This window comes from Lonchura striata, chromosome 7, assembly GCF_050655825.1.
Source record: "Lonchura striata isolate lonStrDom1 chromosome 7, ASM5065582v1, whole genome shotgun sequence".
NCBI lineage: Eukaryota > Metazoa > Chordata > Aves > Passeriformes > Estrildidae > Lonchura > Lonchura striata.
This window is the reverse complement of record NC_140709.1, coordinates 20,623,190-20,642,497: the sequence shown is the minus strand read 5'-3', so window position 1 is coordinate 20,642,497 and position 19,308 is coordinate 20,623,190. Positions and strand designations below refer to the sequence as shown.

At 38.3% G+C, this 19,308-nt stretch overlaps 1 protein-coding gene and 1 long non-coding RNA gene across 21 annotated transcripts in view; one reads left to right on the top strand and one right to left on the bottom strand.

Moving 5' to 3' along the window:
• LOC110482905 (uncharacterized) overlaps nt 1-19,308 on the top strand; it is a 55,532-nt gene that overhangs the window by 13,074 nt on the left and 23,150 nt on the right. For 8 of the 16 annotated variants that reach the window (XR_014956567.1, XR_014956561.1, XR_014956573.1 and 5 more), the window contains 3 exons: nt 3,550-9,451; nt 15,323-15,778; nt 18,653-18,781. This is a non-coding gene — a long non-coding RNA (uncharacterized LOC110482905). Of the gene's footprint in view, nt 1-3,549; nt 9,452-15,322; nt 15,779-17,286; nt 17,619-18,652; nt 18,782-19,308 lie in introns of those variants that run through there. The other 8 variants (XR_014956569.1, XR_014956568.1, XR_014956560.1 and 5 more) reach the window with 8 other exon arrangements.
• Nucleotides 1-19,308, bottom strand: part of ITGA6 (integrin subunit alpha 6) — a 43,491-nt gene that overhangs the window by 6,261 nt on the left and 17,922 nt on the right. For 4 of the 5 annotated variants that reach the window (XM_085584425.1, XM_021552480.4, XM_021552481.4 and 1 more), the window contains exons 2-21: nt 17,612-17,739; nt 17,004-17,083; nt 15,018-15,273; nt 13,431-13,562; nt 10,879-11,089; nt 10,260-10,453; nt 10,039-10,127; nt 9,104-9,231; nt 8,067-8,162; nt 7,546-7,607; nt 6,146-6,303; nt 5,098-5,247; nt 4,266-4,381; nt 3,196-3,385; nt 3,027-3,110; nt 2,745-2,824; nt 2,512-2,589; nt 2,309-2,411; nt 1,169-1,342; nt 79-177 (exon numbers count right to left, since the gene is read on the bottom strand). In XM_085584425.1, the coding sequence (XP_085440551.1) occupies nt 79-177; nt 1,169-1,342; nt 2,309-2,411; nt 2,512-2,589; nt 2,745-2,824; nt 3,027-3,110; nt 3,196-3,385; nt 4,266-4,381; nt 5,098-5,247; nt 6,146-6,303; nt 7,546-7,607; nt 8,067-8,162; nt 9,104-9,231; nt 10,039-10,127; nt 10,260-10,453; nt 10,879-11,089; nt 13,431-13,562; nt 15,018-15,273; nt 17,004-17,083; nt 17,612-17,739 (2,608 nt within the window). Of the gene's footprint in view, nt 1-78; nt 178-1,168; nt 1,343-2,308; nt 2,412-2,511; nt 2,590-2,744; nt 2,825-3,026; nt 3,111-3,195; nt 3,386-4,265; nt 4,382-5,097; nt 5,248-6,145; nt 6,304-7,545; nt 7,608-8,066; nt 8,163-9,103; nt 9,232-10,038; nt 10,128-10,259; nt 10,454-10,878; nt 11,090-12,080; nt 12,198-13,430; nt 13,563-15,017; nt 15,274-17,003; nt 17,084-17,611; nt 17,740-19,308 lie in introns of all 5 variants that reach the window. The other variant, XM_077785049.2, reaches the window with a different exon arrangement.

Below are 19,308 nucleotides of genomic sequence, written 5' to 3'. Positions count from 1 at the left end.
CTGCCAAAGTCAGAAGAGCCCTCTTTCGAGTGCTGAGGGAGGTATCTGACAAAAATACAGCTGTTGCAATATCCTTACCAAGGTTTTATATTTTCTTTCTGAGAATAAAGAAAATGCCTGGCTGTCTGTAATTTGTTTCTCTGCAACTTCACGCTTCCTTCTTGAGTTATGGGATTCCTACAAGGAAAAAAAGTAAAAAACTAGAAAGCAGTTTATTGTAAGAATCTATTAATTCAATCAAGCAGAGAAACTAGAGCTTAGTGTTTTCTTCCAAAATCAGAATATGACTGACAGCATTCTGTCAGTCTACTTATCTACATTTACTGGTAAGAATAAAACTTCAGATTACTGAAAGAAAGGCCAACAGACTATTTTTTTTAATAGGGCAAGGGGAGTTTTTAGCTTTATAAAGCTTTCAATGCTATTTCCATTTTTATTTCTTGATAAAGGGTATTAACAATACTCTGCTAAAATAGTAAGAATGTGCAGGTTTTTTAAACTGTATATTAATTACACTCACTGCAAGTTATATTAACTAATACAATGATCTGACAAAAACAGAAAACAGGTTTATGTGCATGCAGTTTTAATGCTGGAAAATAAAAACTCCTCCCGTATAATCTCAAGGTTATATGAAGAATTAAAAAATGACGCTTAAGTTTTAGGAAGAAGATTTTGCTAGATAGGAACAATCCAGGGCTATGAAAATTGCTTTTTATTATATTTGTTGTAAATAAATAAATTTAAAGTTCAAACCCCTTGTCTTCAAAAAAGAACATGGAATGCCCCTAGGCTGGGAAAATATTTAGTTATTTCTTGTTTTTTTGAGTAAGAACTCAGATGTTTTTATTACTGAGCAGTTTTCAATAATACTGATAAAATTTGTTAGAACAGTCAGCAGTTTCATCCTGTGTAAGAGCCTATGACAGCAGTGCCCATTGCAAAAACAGTCATTGTGACATAGCATCTACCCTTTAGCATATCAGCCTCATTGGCTGTTAGGAGGTCTCCTGATAGGCTTATTCACTGATACACAGGTCACAGATTGTGCTTGTGAGCTGCTCAAGATAAACAGTAACTCCTAGAGGCAAGCTCTCACGCCTTACTCTCATTTGCTGTGGGGTGCTTTCATGTTGTACCAATTCACCAGCAGAAGACTGTAACATACCGCAACATGCAAACTGTTGATTTCACTCTCAGGTTGACAGTAGACCTTTTCCAAGCCTTTGGAGTCTATTTTCATCAAATAAAGCAGCCATTTGCCATTACTAATTTCTTTGGGCCACTGGATGTCCAAGGAAGCAGTGCCAAATGTTTTCAGTGGTCTGCCCAAGTTAGTTACCTGTTTAAAGAATGTTTATTTTAACTGTGAAATACTTTTCAGAGGGATTTTCTTCCTGAAAACATTATTGACTTGGACAAGCGTTAAGCATGCAGCTAACAGGAAATTTAGATCAGATCAGTCAAAATACTACAAAGCATATACTAAAACTAGCATACTGGGAGAGCAAGTAAATACATAGAAGGATTAGAATTCCCTAACATGAACTTTTAGTTGTTGATTTTTAGAAATTAATCTTCGTGTGAAACGACATTTCAAATTTAGAGTTAACAAGCCAGTTGCATAACTGAGGCACATGGCAAGGTTTCTGAGGAACTCTGACACAAAGAACAAGCTCTTGCTCTTGTAAGTTTTAAAGTTTTTTCCCAACCTCTTTTTTTATTTATTAGTGTTACTGATCATGCTAGCACATTTTAAATCAGATACTGTAACTGCTGCTGCTATAATATATGGACCAGGTAAAGAAAGAAGGATTGACAGAGATGAACTTTAATTTCTCTTAGTCTCCTCCTTGCTGTATTATGCAGAAGACCAAGACAGTGGAATAAGCTCACACATTCAGAGGGGCTCTCACAGCACCTCCCTGCACTGGCTCTGTGCTCAGCCTGCTCTTGCTGCCTGTGTGCACCAGCCAACGCCTGGACAGGCTCCAGGCAGGTTCTGCTTCAACTTTGTTCCCTCTCTGCAGGGACTTTTATGCCCTAAAACTGAATGTGCATGACCTGCTCCAAAAAAAACAATTGCGCAGGCAGCCTCAGGCCACTTCCTTAGAATACAATCATAAAATATCAAGGACTGAAGAAGCTTTACCCACAGTCAGACTGCATGTTCTTGACAGGAAGTCAGGATTTTGGGACAAAGAAAGCAAATTTCATTATAGCAACTTTTCTAAGTATTCATATGCATAAAGCAAGAAGCTGTGCATTTGATTAAAAGCAGCTGTTGGCATTAACCTAAATTACTCACTCTGAATTCATACTCTATGAGGTTTCCAATATCATCTTCAGACTTCACTGCACTCTCACCAATGATGTTACCTCCAAAATATACTTGAGAAGGCTTAGCAACTCTGTTCAGGTGGGAGCGGGAAAGGAGAATAATCATATTTTGAAGAGTCGGAAGCACAACTGTCCCCAGATCCCCCAATCGTTCATGCTATCAACACCTACCCAGTGAGGGATAAAAGCAATTCAAGAACCACTTTAGCACTGGCTGTAATTGGAGTCAAATTAACTTGAGTGCTTGTTCTACAATGAAAAGAAAACAATGGTGTTTATTTTACAAATTTAGTGGGTTTCTCTCTACTGTTAAATTACTTCTGTGAATCAAACAAATCCATTCAAAATGTTTACAACTGTATATCAAAGCAAAGTGTAGGTGCATGCACATGAAGAAAACTTACGTTTCCAGCTTCAGGTTAATGTCTAAGTCTGTTGTATCAACATTAACCTTAGTGGTACTTAAGATCAGATAAAAGGTTACCTAAACAAGAAAGAAGATAAATACATGAGCTCTTTATAAGATATATTGATATATGAAATTTTATAGAAAATTTCAGTATTAAGTTCTAGAGTTAAAAAGATAGATCCAAATCAAACTTCCAGTTGCGACACGTAGGAACTTTGGATGACTGCAGTTAGTCAGAATGAGATTTTACAACTAGAGTAATGTAAGTGCAACTTACATTAGAATTTCTTTTGAAAGGATTTCCAAGTTCACACTCTGCTTGAGAACCATTTTGGTTAGCACCACATGTTAGCTGTTTTTCCTGATTAAACAGAACACATTTACAAGTAAAAATATGCTGGAAATACTTTAAATTTTCAGTATTTTTTTCTATTAAAAATACTTACAGGATAACCCCTCATCTCTCTGAATGCAGAGTATGTCAGACTGTCTGGAAAAGTTGCAATTAGTTTAGCTTCATATGCATCTTCACCATCTTTTTGTGGATTTTTTATATCAGATGGATTGTTTGTCACTGTTATTTCCACGGCAATATCTTTCTGGTCTTTCAGAACAAGCACTGGCATGCCATTTTCACTACAGAAACAGAATGTACAGGGTTTCTGTGCATTAGGAAAACAAATGTGTATGCAAGTTTGCTTCTTATGATTGTTTATCCACATACAATTTCCTCTTATTCGGAGAGAATTGTAGTAAAACTGTGAACATGCATAGTCATAGGTTTTTTCCCCCCACACCAGTATTTCATCTGACAGTAGTGAAGAGGACAGAAGAGGATGATAAATCCCTCAAGTAATCAGGAGTTTAAAGTACTTCTGAACCAGCACTTCCATCTGACTCATGTAGTGATGAATTTTCTCCAAATGCATCTACTGACCTGCTTTAATCTTGTAAGGTATACGTGGGTTTGGTTTCCAAGTGTGGCACTCACTGCTAAAAATGTCTGAATGCTGGGAGTAAATAAACATTTGTTTGTGTGTCTGTTTTACCCCCCACTCCAATTTCACTGGCCCTCCAGGAAGGAGGGCTGCAGCAGAGTGCTGGGGCATGTGTTAAAATTAAATCATCACTGCACTTCTCTGTAATGACTTCTCTTGGGCTATGAGACCATACTCTATCAAGTTGTCATACAGTCAAGTTTCATCTGCAAAATAATTAACAATGTCATACAATAAATTACTGCAAGGGTGGTTTAGAATATAATTTCTCCAGGTGTGAAATTACCCACCCCTACACTATTGCAGCCACTTAGTATCCATTCAATTCTGAACCACTTTTCTTCTCAAGCTCTGACCCCTCTGCCCCCATTCCTCACCCTGACAAATCAATACTATTACCAAGGTCTGTGTCTGCCATACACAGAAAAAAACTGCTCTTTCCCAAAATCCTCTCCTAAAAGTTCTTTTAAGGACTTGTTAATAATTTGAACTTTAGAAGTATATTAATCGAGACTTACAGTGGTAAGTAAGTAAACCTGTCTTCATTTCCCTCTCTCGTACAAAAACGGTACTGAAGCTTGAGATTGCTGTGACATTCATTGTCTTCTCCACATCCTTCTTTTAAGAACTCCACCTAAATAAAACCAAACCAATTTTGCCGCCTGACACACAACAGTAGCTTAAAATCAGATTTCTGAAGCACACTGACTAAAGCATCTACATGGAACTCACAAGGCACTTTCCTGGACAGAGCTCAGATTTTAACCTGACTTAATTCTTGCCTGTTGAGTTTTGCTTTGTGAGATACAGCCCTTGATGCTGGTAGTTTAGAACTAAAAAACAGAATTGGATAATTCTAAATGAGAGGTCCACTTCTTATGAGAAAATACATCTTAAAGTGTGATTCTTCAATAAGCATTGAGGAAATGACAATCTTTAATGGAGATACTCCCTTCCTTCTATGTCACTGCTGCAGTCACTGCTCAAATGCCATTCCAGCATCCTAACAGTCGACAAATTAAGAGTGTACATTATCTGGTTATGTTGGACAAATGTTCCCAGTAGGATCCAATGAATTTCTATTTTTAATCAAAAGTACACTTCCTCCTTAACTTGTTGGGGAGAGGGAAGAAACCAAGGAGCTATATCATCACTTTTGTTGCAGGAGAACACAGTACATAGTTCCTAAATGTTGTAGCAAGTTCAGAAGAAAAGATAAAATAATAATCCAATAGTTACATGTCCAGTGCCACCCCAGTTATCTCCTTTGGACATAATTTAGTTTTCTACAGTCTTTAAATTATTTGTAGAAGTACAGATTTTTGTGGATATATGGTATCAAAGACTTACTTTTGTGGTCTCTGTTTCAGATTCATTTGAATTTAGAATTGGTAGAAGATCGGGAAGTGCGCTCTCTTTTCTCTTGGATGGTGATTCCAGGCCAGCAATTTTAACACTGACTGATATTGGAATGGGACGTAGCTTATCTTTAATTTTTTCCTGTTAAAATATTTTAAATTGCATCATTAGTATACAGTATATGCAGAGAAGAAAAAAACAACATGAAGATGAGCTTTTGATACTGTATATAAATTCAGAATTTTCTAAACATGCAGGAACACAAAGAGCCCAGCGCTATTGTCCTTTTTTTCCCTCTGGTTTCCCAATCTGACAATTTCTCTCACCATTAAGAATTGCTAAGAACCACAGACAGTAATTCAGGCAGGTGAAATTCACACAGCTGTAGTAAAATAACACACTGGGACAGGTTTGAGTAACATAGTCTAGTAAAAGGTGTCAACCCAAATCATTCTATTATTCTATTCTATTCATAAATTTAAGTTCTTAATCTGCTGTGGTCAAAATCAGCCTTGGAGGCTGACTCATTCCTGCTGAGCCATGAAGAGGGAATGTGTTTAGCCTCTGGAGCAATACCACTTCTAGGTGCCACTACAGCAGCCAAGTCAAGAGAGCACATATCAACCTTTCTTGCCTTGTCCATTCATCCACGCCAAAACCCATAGGTTAAAATTCTCTTCCTGAACAGTAACACTATAAAATTCTCTAACAATAATTTCTGTTGGAAGCAACTCTCTGTTTTTGGTACTTAGTTGCTCTCTGTGGTTCGAAATTAGTTCAGCTCCATTGACCACCAGAGTGTGCTGCAGTGGCTAGTTTTTATCCATACTTTGAAAGAAAGGCAACAGGAGGAAGCAGGATGTATGCAGAGAATAGTAAAATATGGTGGGTTTCTATTTTTGAAGTTTTATATTGCATATGACTTTGAAATTATATACAAAATTATATACAAAGGTTCCTTCCATGAGGCTGCCAAAAAAGAGCATTCTTTTGTTTTAAGTGGATCTAAATGAAACAGAAATAAAATACTCTCCCTTACCTGCAGTATAAGCTTTGTAGTCACACACTCCCACGAGTTCTGTCCCCTGAGGGTTGTACTTGCAGTGAACTGATCAGACGGGTGATCACTGAAGCGCACCCTGGAGGGCAGGCCCAGCTGCCGCCTCTCGTTTTCCACCTCAAACGTGTAATTGATCTCTACGTGAAAAAATAAAGTAGGTCACTATAAAAAAAAGAATCCTTGCCATTTTAAAAAGAAATTTAATATCACAAGATATGATCTTAAGCATTATTCTAGAAGACTGTTCCAGACAGTGCTGAGCTTCACAAACTGCATTCGGTCATTTAAAAAAACAACTTTCTCCATGTCAGTTTTGTCCTGCCACAAGTTGAGGGCCAGGTACCCTGTATGTAAATCTAAAGAAAATTTCTAGACCAAATCCTGTTATTCCCCTCATAAACTGTTCCCTTGGGCATGTGGGGCTGGCTGGGGGAGCTGATTGCCGTACGGAGCCAGCAGAGGGCTGAGCTACCCACTGTGAATACCCCAACTGTGCTGCAGGGGACTCCTGCAGGGTCCCCAACAGCACCTGAGAGCCAGCAGGATTCTGAGCTCAAGATACACTGGTAATTTCAACACAGAAGTGCGACTAGAGCTGTCCAGCTGTGTGCTGAGGCATGCTTTCCTAGATCTGAACTTGGTGCATCGTTTAATGATTGCTTCACTGAGCTAATTCAGTGCTGCACAGATGGAAACAGCACCGAGTGTGCCAAGGCACTGAGAGCTGCAAGCACTTCACCTGCTAAAGGACCAGCACTCATTCGGGCACAGCCTTTGGATTTTAAAAGTAACTGAGAAACTCAAGACAATACATGAGAAAAAAGGTCACTAGGCTTAAAGTTCTTCTAATTTCCTCTCAAAATCCTACACAGTTCTCCAAGAGGTAGCAACAAGTGCCTTACATCTTTATGGCACAGTCTTCTATTAATGTAGATTTTTTTTATTTCAGTCAATGATTTCCACAAAACCATTTTCATGAATACAGGATAGGTTAATACGGTAAACCTCCAAATAGAAATAATGCTCACTAAGGATGTATTAAAATGGCCCTTAAAAAAAGTTTAGAATTCTCTAAAGCAGCACTAACCTAGAGAGGGAAAATGGTTTGGATCTATGTAGAAGCCATTTGTTCACTGGCAGTTTATTACTTAGAAAGCTTTAGTCTGTCATCCACAGAACAGCTTAACACACCAGCATGACTCTAAATACAGACTGTGCAACAGCTGAGCTTAGCACTGAGTCACATTTTAAATTTGTCAGTCACTGTCTGAGATGAGTCACTATAATTTGAGTAATATGTTTCCGTGATGAACTCTAAAGAAAAAAAAAAAAAAAACCATGTGACAAACAGATCAAAAATACTTATCTCCAGAACTTACTTATTCTTGGATTTAAATTTCTGGGGTTTGCAGTATATTTAAAACATGCTTTCACATCCATCCTGTAAAAAGTGACATGAAATTAGTATTAATTTTTATTAAGGTATGTTCCAACAGAATGAAAAGTTTTAACTTATCAGTATTATGACTGTGGTATTTACTGCTTACTAGACTGAATTATAAAGCAAGAAAAAATGGCTAATAAGCAATTAAGCATTTGCTCTTATGTCTTTACTCAAAACAAAGCTGTTCAAGCCAAGACACTTGTGTTAAAAGTCTGACGAGGCAAGGTGACATTCATTTTTAAAAATGAACGTTATGAGAAGAACATATTCCATACCTTGTCTTTAGCACAGTAGCCTGAAGAAATTCAGGAAGTCAAAATGAACGTATGCAGATATATTTGCTTAACCTGCATGGCTCTCATATCCCTTCACTTAAACATGATTACTGAATGAATTTTGACAGTAGAAAGCTCAATACACCAAGGCTGATAATTTCTAATTTCTTTTTTCATTTACCTGATTTCACCATGGTCCTCAGGGTTTCTTTTCTTTAGATCAATTCTATCAGGCTGTACTGTAATGTTTCTTCTAATGCTTATCACAGGCCGAGATCTTCATTTGGGGGAAAAACGGGGAATAAAAAGATGTAAAAAAATAAGCCATTTCTGTTAATATTAATGAAATTATTAATGAGAATATCAGATTCCCTCCACACCAGCACTGATTTGCAACAAAGACACTCCAAAAAACAGAGAGTTTGGCTTTGACACTGGTTAGAAAAAAACCTGAAAACTATTCAAAGCTAAGCAAAGGTCACTGAGGACAATTACAGATCCTGAGGGCTACAGTAATGTGATGTTGCTGTTGTCATTCTATACAGTTAAAAAACCAGAAAAGTCAGTGGTGGTTTCTACCACCAGTAGTAATTCAGCCCCTGGGAACAACTATAGGTATTACAGTTCGTTCATGTTCGTAAGATTCATGTTCGTAAGAGCTTTAATATGGAGCCTGGTGGCTGTGGGAAATGTTATTTCCTGCTTCTTCTGCATGTAGCCTGTAACCATACTTCTGCCTGACAACCTGTCTTTTCTCTTTCTGGATGGGAGAAGACATTTCACATGAACAAATGAATGAGGTGATCCTGTTCTCATTAAAGCACCCAAAGGTTGTTTAAAACAGCTGGTAAGCCACCTGCTCCATATAACTGGGCCACTCCTTTCACTGTTTGTCACAATAAGAGGTTTTTGTTCTCATCCTGGTAGAAGATTTTGTCCTGCCTTTATCAGCAAAAGTTTAAGCTCCTTTTGAGTAAGCAGAATGCTAAATAATCTGACCAACTTCTCTACCACCTACTCTGTTCTCTTCCACAAGCCATGTGAGTTGCTGTTCTTGGGCGCCGTTCCAGTGTATTTAAAAACATTACAGTTATGTGCACAGATTCTATACAGCTTAGAGATGGGAGCATAAATTGTAGGAAGGGCTGTTCTGCCTGAAAAGTAAAGCTGTTTATCCCGAAGCCCTGGTGTAATTAATTAAGGTTCCATATATAATACCTGTACACATTTACAGAATCTGACAGGGAACCAACAGCAACATCAGGGTAGGAATTTTTATCCAGGTCCATATTTCCAGCAATAGAGTAACCAAAGAAATTGGTGTTTGTTTTTTCACCATCAAGAATCTAAAAAGCAAATAGATTGAGGGAATTCAGACATTTAAAAGTGATAAAGGTAAAGTACGTAACAAGTAAACATAACTGTCTTACAGGCAGAGACAAAAGAGGGAAAGAGATGCAATGAAGAAGGACCTCTGAAATAGGACCTCTGTGTTCAGTTCAGCTAAAGGATAATGAAGTGCCAGGATGATTTGCTCTTCTTTCAAGAAGCTACTTGGCAATAGCAGTGAGTACCAGAAATTACTGATCTGCCGAGAGCCTAGTTCATCATCTTTATTTACAGTATTTATGGGCTATTAACACTTGAAACGGAAGACATATTCTATAAAGTATTCAAGCAGTATTCTAGAGAGTATAATGAAGTTCCATTCCCACTCTGCAAATTGGACACAGTGACCTCAAAGCAAAACAAAAAATACAACAAAAAACCAAACAAACAAAAAACAAATGAAAAAAAAACCAACCAAACATTTTTAGGAAGTGAAACAATAGTAATGAAAGAGGAAACAAATAAATTAATTGTTTTCAAATCAACAGATTAAAAAAAAAAAACAACAGAATTTCTCTATACATCTTTTTTCTTCTTCATATACTACTGGTGCCAATGGATGGTCCCAGAAATAAAAATATATATTAATATCAAGAATTCTTAATCTCTTAATCTTTCCTGTCAGCAGTGCAATCTTCAAAGGGCCCTGCACTCCTGCTTACCCAACACCCCAATAATAGCAATGGAAAGGAAGATGGATAGTAGCCCTATCATTCCTTTAATTTTGTTCAAGAATAATTATATAATAAAGGTTATTTCATTACCTGTGCTGGTTTTGTATTTATTCCATTCTTGGATCCATGATAAATGTATACTTTGCCAAAACCATCATATGGAGCCCCTACTGCAATATCTGGTGAAAATAAGTTACAACATCTAAAATCATTCTTGCTCTTTCTGCAGCATGCAATCAAAGGGTAAGATGCTGCATGTTTGGCATTGGCCAAACAATCTCACATTTTTATGGTCACTGTTTTCCATTTACCTGGATATCCGTCCTGGTTAATGTCCCCAACGTTTTCTACTGCGAGTCCAAACATGGAGTCAGTGGTTCCATTCAAGCGCAGAGGTCTCACCCCTGCCCACTTGCCTTGGCGGTTCATGTAGATGTACACGGCACCCCCGATATCCCCACTTCTGTCAAAGTACTGCGGGGCCCCAACAACGATGTCCTGCCAGCTTAGAATGAAAGGAAAAAAAAAGGCAATGCTTCTGGAGAAGAACTCTAAAAAGTAACTGCTCAGACTGTAAGCTCAAGATCAGCTGCCCAGAGAGCTGCTGAACAAAAATATGCATTAAACTGGTTGCACTGACACTGCAAGTTGGTTTATTCCCTTGATAACATACAAGGACCTTCTATGGTCTTCCTGGGTATGAGACTTGTTTTTTGTTTCTCTGTTTACAATAATTGTTTAAATAAAACTCTTTATTAGAATGGTAGACTCTATCCTGATTGATTTTCAAGACGCTCACCATTTCCTCCAGGAAAACATGGAAGGTGGGCTTTGTCATTCCTTATATTTCTAATGTGAAAAACAAAAGCAGAAATAAACAAGATCGCTATCCTTTATTATACAGGCAGCAGGAGTTAACCACAGCCATACCCATCACTGTTGAGGTCCACAACAGCAACATCATAGCCGAAAGAGGAGGCCAGCCCTTCTCCTTCAAACATGTGCTCCAGGGAAAGTGCTCTCTGATTTTTTTCTTTTTTTAGTAAAACAACTGCTCCGCTGTGGTTTGCTCTTGGGGCACCAGACACAAAAGTCATCTCATCTTGGGAGACAATTCCTTTACCAGAGTCCAAAGAGAAACCTTGAACAAAGAAAAAAATACAGCATAAATTAACTAAATTAACTATAAATAATTTCATATTAACTAAATTAATATGAAATAATAAACATTTCCCCAGCTATATTAAAGTGGTATGTGGAATACAAGTTTTATCTAAAACACAGTGTGCTATGTCTGGGAATTCTCCATTTCTGTTTGCACTGGTGGACACATATTTGCAAGTCAACACTTTTTTACATTCCCACAAACACTCCTCCCTACGTTACAGTTAGTATTTTCCCACAAAACACAGTACTTCATTGCTCACTTGAATCTGCTTTTCATGGACACCACACACAGGATACATACAGCTTAGGCACAATTACAGCTTTACCACTTGAATATAGCTTGAGTACTTCACCTCTGGCAAAATTATCAGAAAACCTCTTAAGTATCATTCTATCACAAACATGCAAATTGTTCTGCACAAGCATTCTCATATGAATGATGTATGCAGTATTTGAGAATCAGCTTACATAGTAATGGTGAAATGGGGAATTTTAAGTTAATGCAGCCCTAAAAATGATATGTTCAAATTAATTTAGTCTTACAATACATTTTAAAATACAAAAAAAGTTAAAGACTATACTGCATATACCAGTATAGCCAGTAAAGGCCAAAGTAGAAAAATGCCCACTTTGCACGATACAAGCCAGATGGGAGTCTCCCTCTGAAACACTTCACCACTACTACGCAAATTCTCAATTACAGCAATTCACAATGAGACAGTTCCAGAAAAAACTGAGGGAGTCCCAGCTGGGGGAAGGATGAGAAGGTTTGGAGAAATGCATGACAAATCAGCATTTCTCTGAAGTCTTGTTACTTTGCTGTCTCCCCTTTATCTGAATCCTGTTTTTTTTCCATGCTTTCCTTATACTATATTTGATATGAGAAGGGATAGAGGGGAGAGGATCATGACAAAGGTCTGGAGATTATGTCTGACCAGATGCTGCCACCTCAAGTGGTCACAAACCTAAGTAGCTATTCATCATTACATCCACTGACTTGTCCACCTGTATGCTGGGAGGCAATGTTTTGTACACAAACTGATCTGGATGAGTATCAGATACAGCTGTCAAAAATAGAAGACCTATAAATATGAGTGAAAGATTGAAGAGAAAAAAAACAGTAGTTAAGCAAAGCACCTATAACCACATTTGCTTATGGTCTAAACAGACTGAACAGTAATGCCTGGGATGAGCTGGCTTGCCTGGAAGTGGTTCTGATTATTACAAATTAATGCAGCATTTACATTTCGGAGATAAATGCATTGCTTAAGCAACTGGAAAAAGATCATATGACTGTTCACAGCAAAAGGCATTGGCTCCACAGCACTCCTCACCTTAGCAATTCTTATTCCACCAGAAGATGCTACCAGCTTGTCTAACCTAAGCTCTTAGGATGATTTTTCTAGTTACCTTTACACCCAGTAATTACTGCTGATATTAAACTGAAGTTTATGTTCTCTTTCTTCTAACACACATGTAGCTCTAAGTTTGCTCTCTTCTTGACTTGTTTTTTTTTTTACTTTTTACATTAGCAATGTCCTTCCCATCTATTCAGCTTTCCATCACTAACACAGAAATTCCAGTCTCAGGTTACCAAAACTCTATTTGTTGCACATGCCAAAAGCAGTGGATCAACACACCACAGAAATCTGCACTGGAACAGAAGGATTCTTTACACTTAATGCCTTTCCAGAAATGCAGCACAGCCTTTTCAGTGTATCTCCCTGGTTTACAGAAAGGTCACTGGCCTAAGGACATAGTCCTGCTTTCCTGACTGCACAAAGAGCAAGAGATTCACCTCCTACAACACACACACAAGTAAAATATAAACAGTACTTATATTATGGCATTTAGAAGGTCTGTTAAAAGCCACTGGAGTTTTAAAAACATGAAGAATAGAAGAATTGCACTTACCTATCAGGAGAGAAAATCCATAGCCTTAACAGTTACATCCAGAAATTTTGATAAACTTTCTGATACTACATAGCAGAGACTGAGCAACTAAGGACTACAGACCCATTCATTGCACTGACCCATCACAGTGATTATAATGGTTGCTGGAGAGTCCCTAGGCCCTTGGCACAGCTCTTGAACCTCACATTACAACAGCAGCTCTTCTAGGTACCTCAGCAGGATCACCTTACAGTTAAAAACTGGCCCATAAATGTGGAGGGAGGCTGTCAATTATCCCAAACAGTTAACATGTTACAAGGCCCACAATGGAACATCTGCTCCCATTTCAGATTATCACACCAGGCTGGGATCACAAACGTTTAAGAGACCTAAAGAGATTTACCACATGTACTTAATCCTACCTAAGTAACTGTTAGCTGGAACAGGAACTAGATTCTTATCCTGGCGGCTCTCATCACCAACTTCGTAAGGCCCATCATCAAAGATACCCAGATCATAAAATGTCTGATTCTTTTGCTCTGCACGAACCACCCCTGAAAAAGTGAAATGATAAAATAAAAGCAAATGAATGGTGAGAAAAATAACAAATAAATGTCCCCAACTTATATTAATTATGATGAATGACATAGTGACTTCTGTTAAAATGGGACAAATACAGAATAGTGCACTGGGTTAGCATTTTGCCTCTGTTCTGTGTGCCAGAAGTTCATGCTGCTCTACAAAGAAGCCATACAATGATCTGGAAAACATGGGATACTAAGGAAATTCTCAAAAAAAAAAAGCTATTGAACTGGTTTGGTCATAAACCACCCTCATCCTGTATTTCTTAGCCTTATAAAGCTTCTCTTAAAAAGGAGGTAAGTACACAGGAATTAAAAAAAAAAACCCTACATTTCATTATGACAAACACCAGCATTAGACTTAGAAACAGTATTTAAGAAGAAAAAAAACTATTGTTCAAAAAAAGGTGTGCTTCCCTTTTATCAAATGGTATAATTAAGGTTTTGGCAAGCACAAACATGTTTTTCCATTACACAGAAGAGTACTCTTAGGACTGTACTAGCACTTCTCTGCAATTAAAGTAAAATGGTGTCTGCAGTCAATATGCTGTTTCAGGTCAGTCAGATTTTCTTGACAGATATGTTGGAAGATTAAGTTTTCACTAAAGTACACCTTGTGCCAGAGCTTAACACACTGATTTTGCACGGTTCATACACCAGGCACAGGTGTACGAGGTGGAAAAATGCAATGCTTAGAGGATCAGATGTTCTCAAGAGGAAAATATTTACAGCTGTTGATGTAATGAAGTGTGATGGGAAAAATCACTTCTAGAGACTGAACTAGCCATTTAGATGCTTCTGAATATAAACTAACAAAAAACATTTAGGTTTTTTTCCCCTTATGTTTCAGAGAATCTCCTAAATGACATAGAGTGCTTGGCTCTTAGATTATCCATGAAATTTTACATGGACATGTATGGATTTAGATATGAATATGTGTAGTATTGCTGTTATCTTCCTACTACCCTTCAGTATTTATTTTGGAAACTACTGGATTCCACAAACTTCACAAAGAATATAGGGGAGAATATTGCAGAATAAACAAAGAGTTCAGCAGCTATCTAACATTTGCTCAAATGCAAAAAAAGGGCTGGTCAAGTAACTCATACAAATTTAGCAGTTTGTTCCTGTATGGAAGTGTCCAAGTAAGCCCTCAGTCCCACCGTAAGATTAAACTAATAAGGGGAAAATTTGCTGTACGTATGTGCAAAGTTCCATTATCTATTCATAAATACATACAAAGATATGTAAAGAAACTTCAGTAAATGTTGATACAGGAGCATAGCATTTTGTAAAAACTGAGTAAAATCATTACATCCCTATTATCTCCTCTCCCCTTAAAAAAAAAAAATTACACCCTGGATGCAACCTTTGAGAGCAATCTCAGAGGAAATGGGAAGGGTAGGCAGGAAGGAAGCCAAGTCATACCTTTCCAGTTGTAAGTGCCTGGGGCACCAAACACAATATAATGATAGTCTCTAGTAAAAGTAGCAGCAACACCTTGCTGACAGGAACCAAACTTCTCATGGCCTCTTAAACGACCATCACAGAAACTCCATACTCCATTATCCATATCATCCTTAATAGTGAGGTCCTGGCTCAGCACATAGCACCTTCCAATGATATCCCGGGTCTCCTGCACTGTGTTTACATACTGCCTTTTCTCATAGCGATGTGCACACGTCTGCAAGATAGAAGAAATAATGTGTGATGTTTGTGTGTGTCGTACGCAGGTCACCACAGAAGGCAGGGCTCATCTAGCAGCCCCTCCTGCTACCAACGCTGTAAGTCACTGCAGACATGCCTAAGTGCAGAATCCAACGTTTCCTACAGGCAACCCAGGGGAAAGACTGGGCACCTACAGATGTAAGTCAGAGCAGCGTGTCATGGTCAAGGAAGGCCACAGGGTTAAATCCCTAAGGCCTTTCCTGATACTAAATCCATCTCTTTCAAGAAAGAAGGAGAAAACCACCCTCTCTCTCTCAAAGAAAGAAGTGGCTGTTTCCCAACAGCTCTCAAAGGACTGACACACCCACGCAGGACACAAGAAGACGGTTCAACTACCATCTACCCAAGACTATTCAGAACCCACCCCTTACAGAAAAGTGCCACTAAGCAGAGGCTGAAAGCTTTTCCAGTGGAGGGGAGAAGTTGCTCCTACTTCCTCTTTTGGATGTTCCACTTACAGGGTAAATGTTACTGGGGCAGAGCTGAAGCACTAAACACATCCTGTTCCTTATCCTTTTAGATTATCCCCTGTGAAAAGAATTCTCATCAAATATTTAACACAAAGGGATGAACAGCCACTGGCTAAGCAGTGTAACCACCAAACCATTGTAAAAAAAATGTCAACTATCAAATGCCTTTGCCAGCAGTGTTTCTGGAAGACTCAGATGTAGCAGGTTGCATGAAAAGCACAAGCAAAGTTTGTCTCAGCTGACAAACCTTTTCTATGGTTCCTATCAAGGCCTAAATGTTATGCAAACACCCATCTGCTCCACATTAGAGCACTGCAGTACTGTCCTGATGCAGTGACCTCCAGGCTACTCACACTTCATCTATTAAGTACATTCCCCACTTACCACAAAAAGACAAGATAACATTAGTTGATGACTGATTATTCAGTGAACAGGACTGTTTCCATGTGCTCCTTCCCACTCTGGGTTCTGAGGTAGACCAAAGCTAGTTATTACTGCCTCTAAATGCTTAAATAACCAGATTCACATCCTGAAATCATCTTCCCCCAGGTTTGGAAGCAGTGACATTAAGCTCCAATTAGATGAGGAAGTTTCACTGCACACCTGTTTTATGATGTATCTGGTATCCTGCAGCACCATGAGAGGTTTTTATTTAACTGAGACTGTTACTTTTTAAACTCTTTCTCTCATAACTCCCAAAAACTTTTTCTGTTTAATATAAAATAAAGAGTATTAATGTACCGTATAAAATTAAGAATAACAAGTAGTCTTACTGTAGTGCACTAATCACATTAATTCACAGGACGTACTCAGTGGAAGTCCCTGATAAAAGCTAAAGTGAGGCTTATCATCTTGGAAAACAGGCTGGTGATACCTGCTACGTTTACAGCCTTATACACTATTCTTCCCTAATTCTGCAGCTAGTGGTATTTAAAATAAAAAATGTGTATATGACCAAAAAAAGTGTCCATCCAACAAACATCCAGATTGTTAAAAAGGTTATAAAGAGAGGCTAACTCATAGAAAAATAATTTAAAGCTCTTACAACCTCAAATGCCTTATTTTGCTAAGGAGACATTTAAGGCCTTACCTACAAGAAATCAAAGGAGTAAACTTAGGCAAGTTACCTTTTGGCAAGCTGCACAGAAACACACACCATTCAGAACATGTACTGCAGACCTCAGACGTTTTTGTAAGTTAGTCCTTCAGCACTTACCACTACATTTCCTCCTGGCCCCTGACTCTGGACAGTTACACCCATCCATTGGTCTTCTTTACTCTCCATCTTTGGGTCAGCTGCAAAGTATCATAAAACAGCTTCAAATATTAGCAGTTTACTACATTTTCTTTTTTCTGGGATTTTTGTGGGTTTTGTGGGTTTTTTGGTTGGTTGGTTGGTTTTTTGGGTGTGGGGTTTTTTTGTGTTTTGTTTGGGTTTTTGTTTAGGTTTTTTTTTCCTTTGTCGTTTTTTTTTTTTGTTTGTTTGTTTTCTCTTGAAGCCCATGTCAGGGAAGACTCTTCATACAGAACACCAGACAGTCTGCAGGTGGCAGTGTCTGTACATTTTATCACTAACAGCATCCATTTTATTAAATTTCTGCCTATTACTTCATGTTACATCAATTTACAAAACAGTAAGAATCTACCAAGATTTAATCATCTTGTAGCAACGTAGAAATTAAGCTACAACTTAGTATGATGCAAAAAGTAGTTATATATAAACCCCTAGAAGAAACTGTCTGACACACTGCCTCAGGAAAGGACATCAAACAAGAAGAATCAGGCAACAGTCTCAATTCAAAACAAAAGCACTGGAGAACTTACTCTCCTCATCAAATTTGACACGCAGGCAATTTGTATTTGGAGATGCAATGTCACAGCTGTACAGCCCTCCTGTTCTATTGGCTTGTTGGGCTGGAAAGGCCTTTTCCCGAGGAGCTCCAACCAGCAATCTGCAGGAAAAGCAAAATAATTTAAAGGAATATGGAGAAGGAATATTAGAAAAGAGAAAGGCAACAGAATCAGGAAGTATTTTCACCATGTTGATAGAGCTTTAATATGCCAACATTTGAAGATGGATGAAAAGCTACACCACAGCACTGCTCTTTTATTTAAAAGAGAAATGGGGGGGAGGGGAATGAGAGAAGCTGCATAGCAGTAATGCAGATTTACAATTATTAGACCTGCAAGCCAGTACCTGCATTGTTATTCCTGTTATTGTTGTTGAAATATTCACTGAAAGTGGTTGATAAAAAGTAGATGTCTGGCAGTATTGGGAAAATCATCCTTTTATCAGGGCATCAAGTAGGGTATTTTTTGCCTAACTAGAAATCATTGATAAAGGTGGAAAAAGTCACTAAGATGACCAGAAACCCCCACAACAGTAAATACAATTGTTCTCAGGCTGTCTTCTAGTTTTACATCAGTCCTATGCCACTGTTTGCCTGAATTTAAAGGCACTTTAGTATCTCTGACCAAAGCAAGGTCCTAGATCTTGCTCGAAGATCCAGGACCAAGGAAGTGTTCACTGAACTGCTCCAAGCTCTGAGCAAACATGAACTCCCCCTCTCCACTCCTTCGGCAGGTACTTCATTTTTAAGCTGAAAATGGTTTTCTCCAACAAAGCAGTCATCAAGAACAGGCCATTCCCACAAAGGATATATTTATCCTATCAAACAGCTATCCTAACAAGCTCTCCTTAAACACTGTTCTGGTAGCCAAATACAAAGGTTCTTATTTTAAGCACTGAGTAAAGCAAACTTCCTTCTGTATAGACTGCACATCATGAGTATTATCTCAAAACCACATATTTACTTGCAAAATAAGGTGAAAAAAAAAAATCTTACGTTGTCCGTCTCTTTGTAGTGTCTCACACACAGAAGCACAGCCGCCTCTCAGGCAGCTGACTGAAATTAGTAACAACCAGTGTGCAGCAGTTCATGGCAGAAACATCACGCTCAGCTGGAACACTGAGAACTAGAGAACAGCGTGTGGGTAAGTGCAACACAGCAGGTGTGATGGATGGATGGATGGATGGATGGATGGATGGATGGATGGATGGATGGATGGATGGATGGATGGATGGATGGGTGGGTGGGTGGGTGAATGCTGAACCAGACTGTGCTTCCTGACCCTAGGGGCATAAAACACAAAAATATATCCCTGATATTACGGCACCGAGGACAGCAAGATCCCAAAACTGGGACTACAGCTGGATCCATAAGGCTCAAAGAGGACTCAAACCTTCCTTAATATCCAACACTAGTTTTGCTTTGTTGTGACAGTGGGTCAAAGCACACTGCTGTCCCTCAGAATGCTATTTTTACTAAAAACAAGACTCACTTTTCTTCATGTCTAACAGTAAAGATTGAATCAGTTAAGAGAATGTATAACTTTTCTTATTAAGAAAATGTTTATTCGGTGTCCCTAAAGTAATAAATGAAACAAAATTAAATCAATGTGTTATCAGAAAACATGCTTTTTTAAAACACAAAATTTTATCTGTATTGTGAAACAACCAA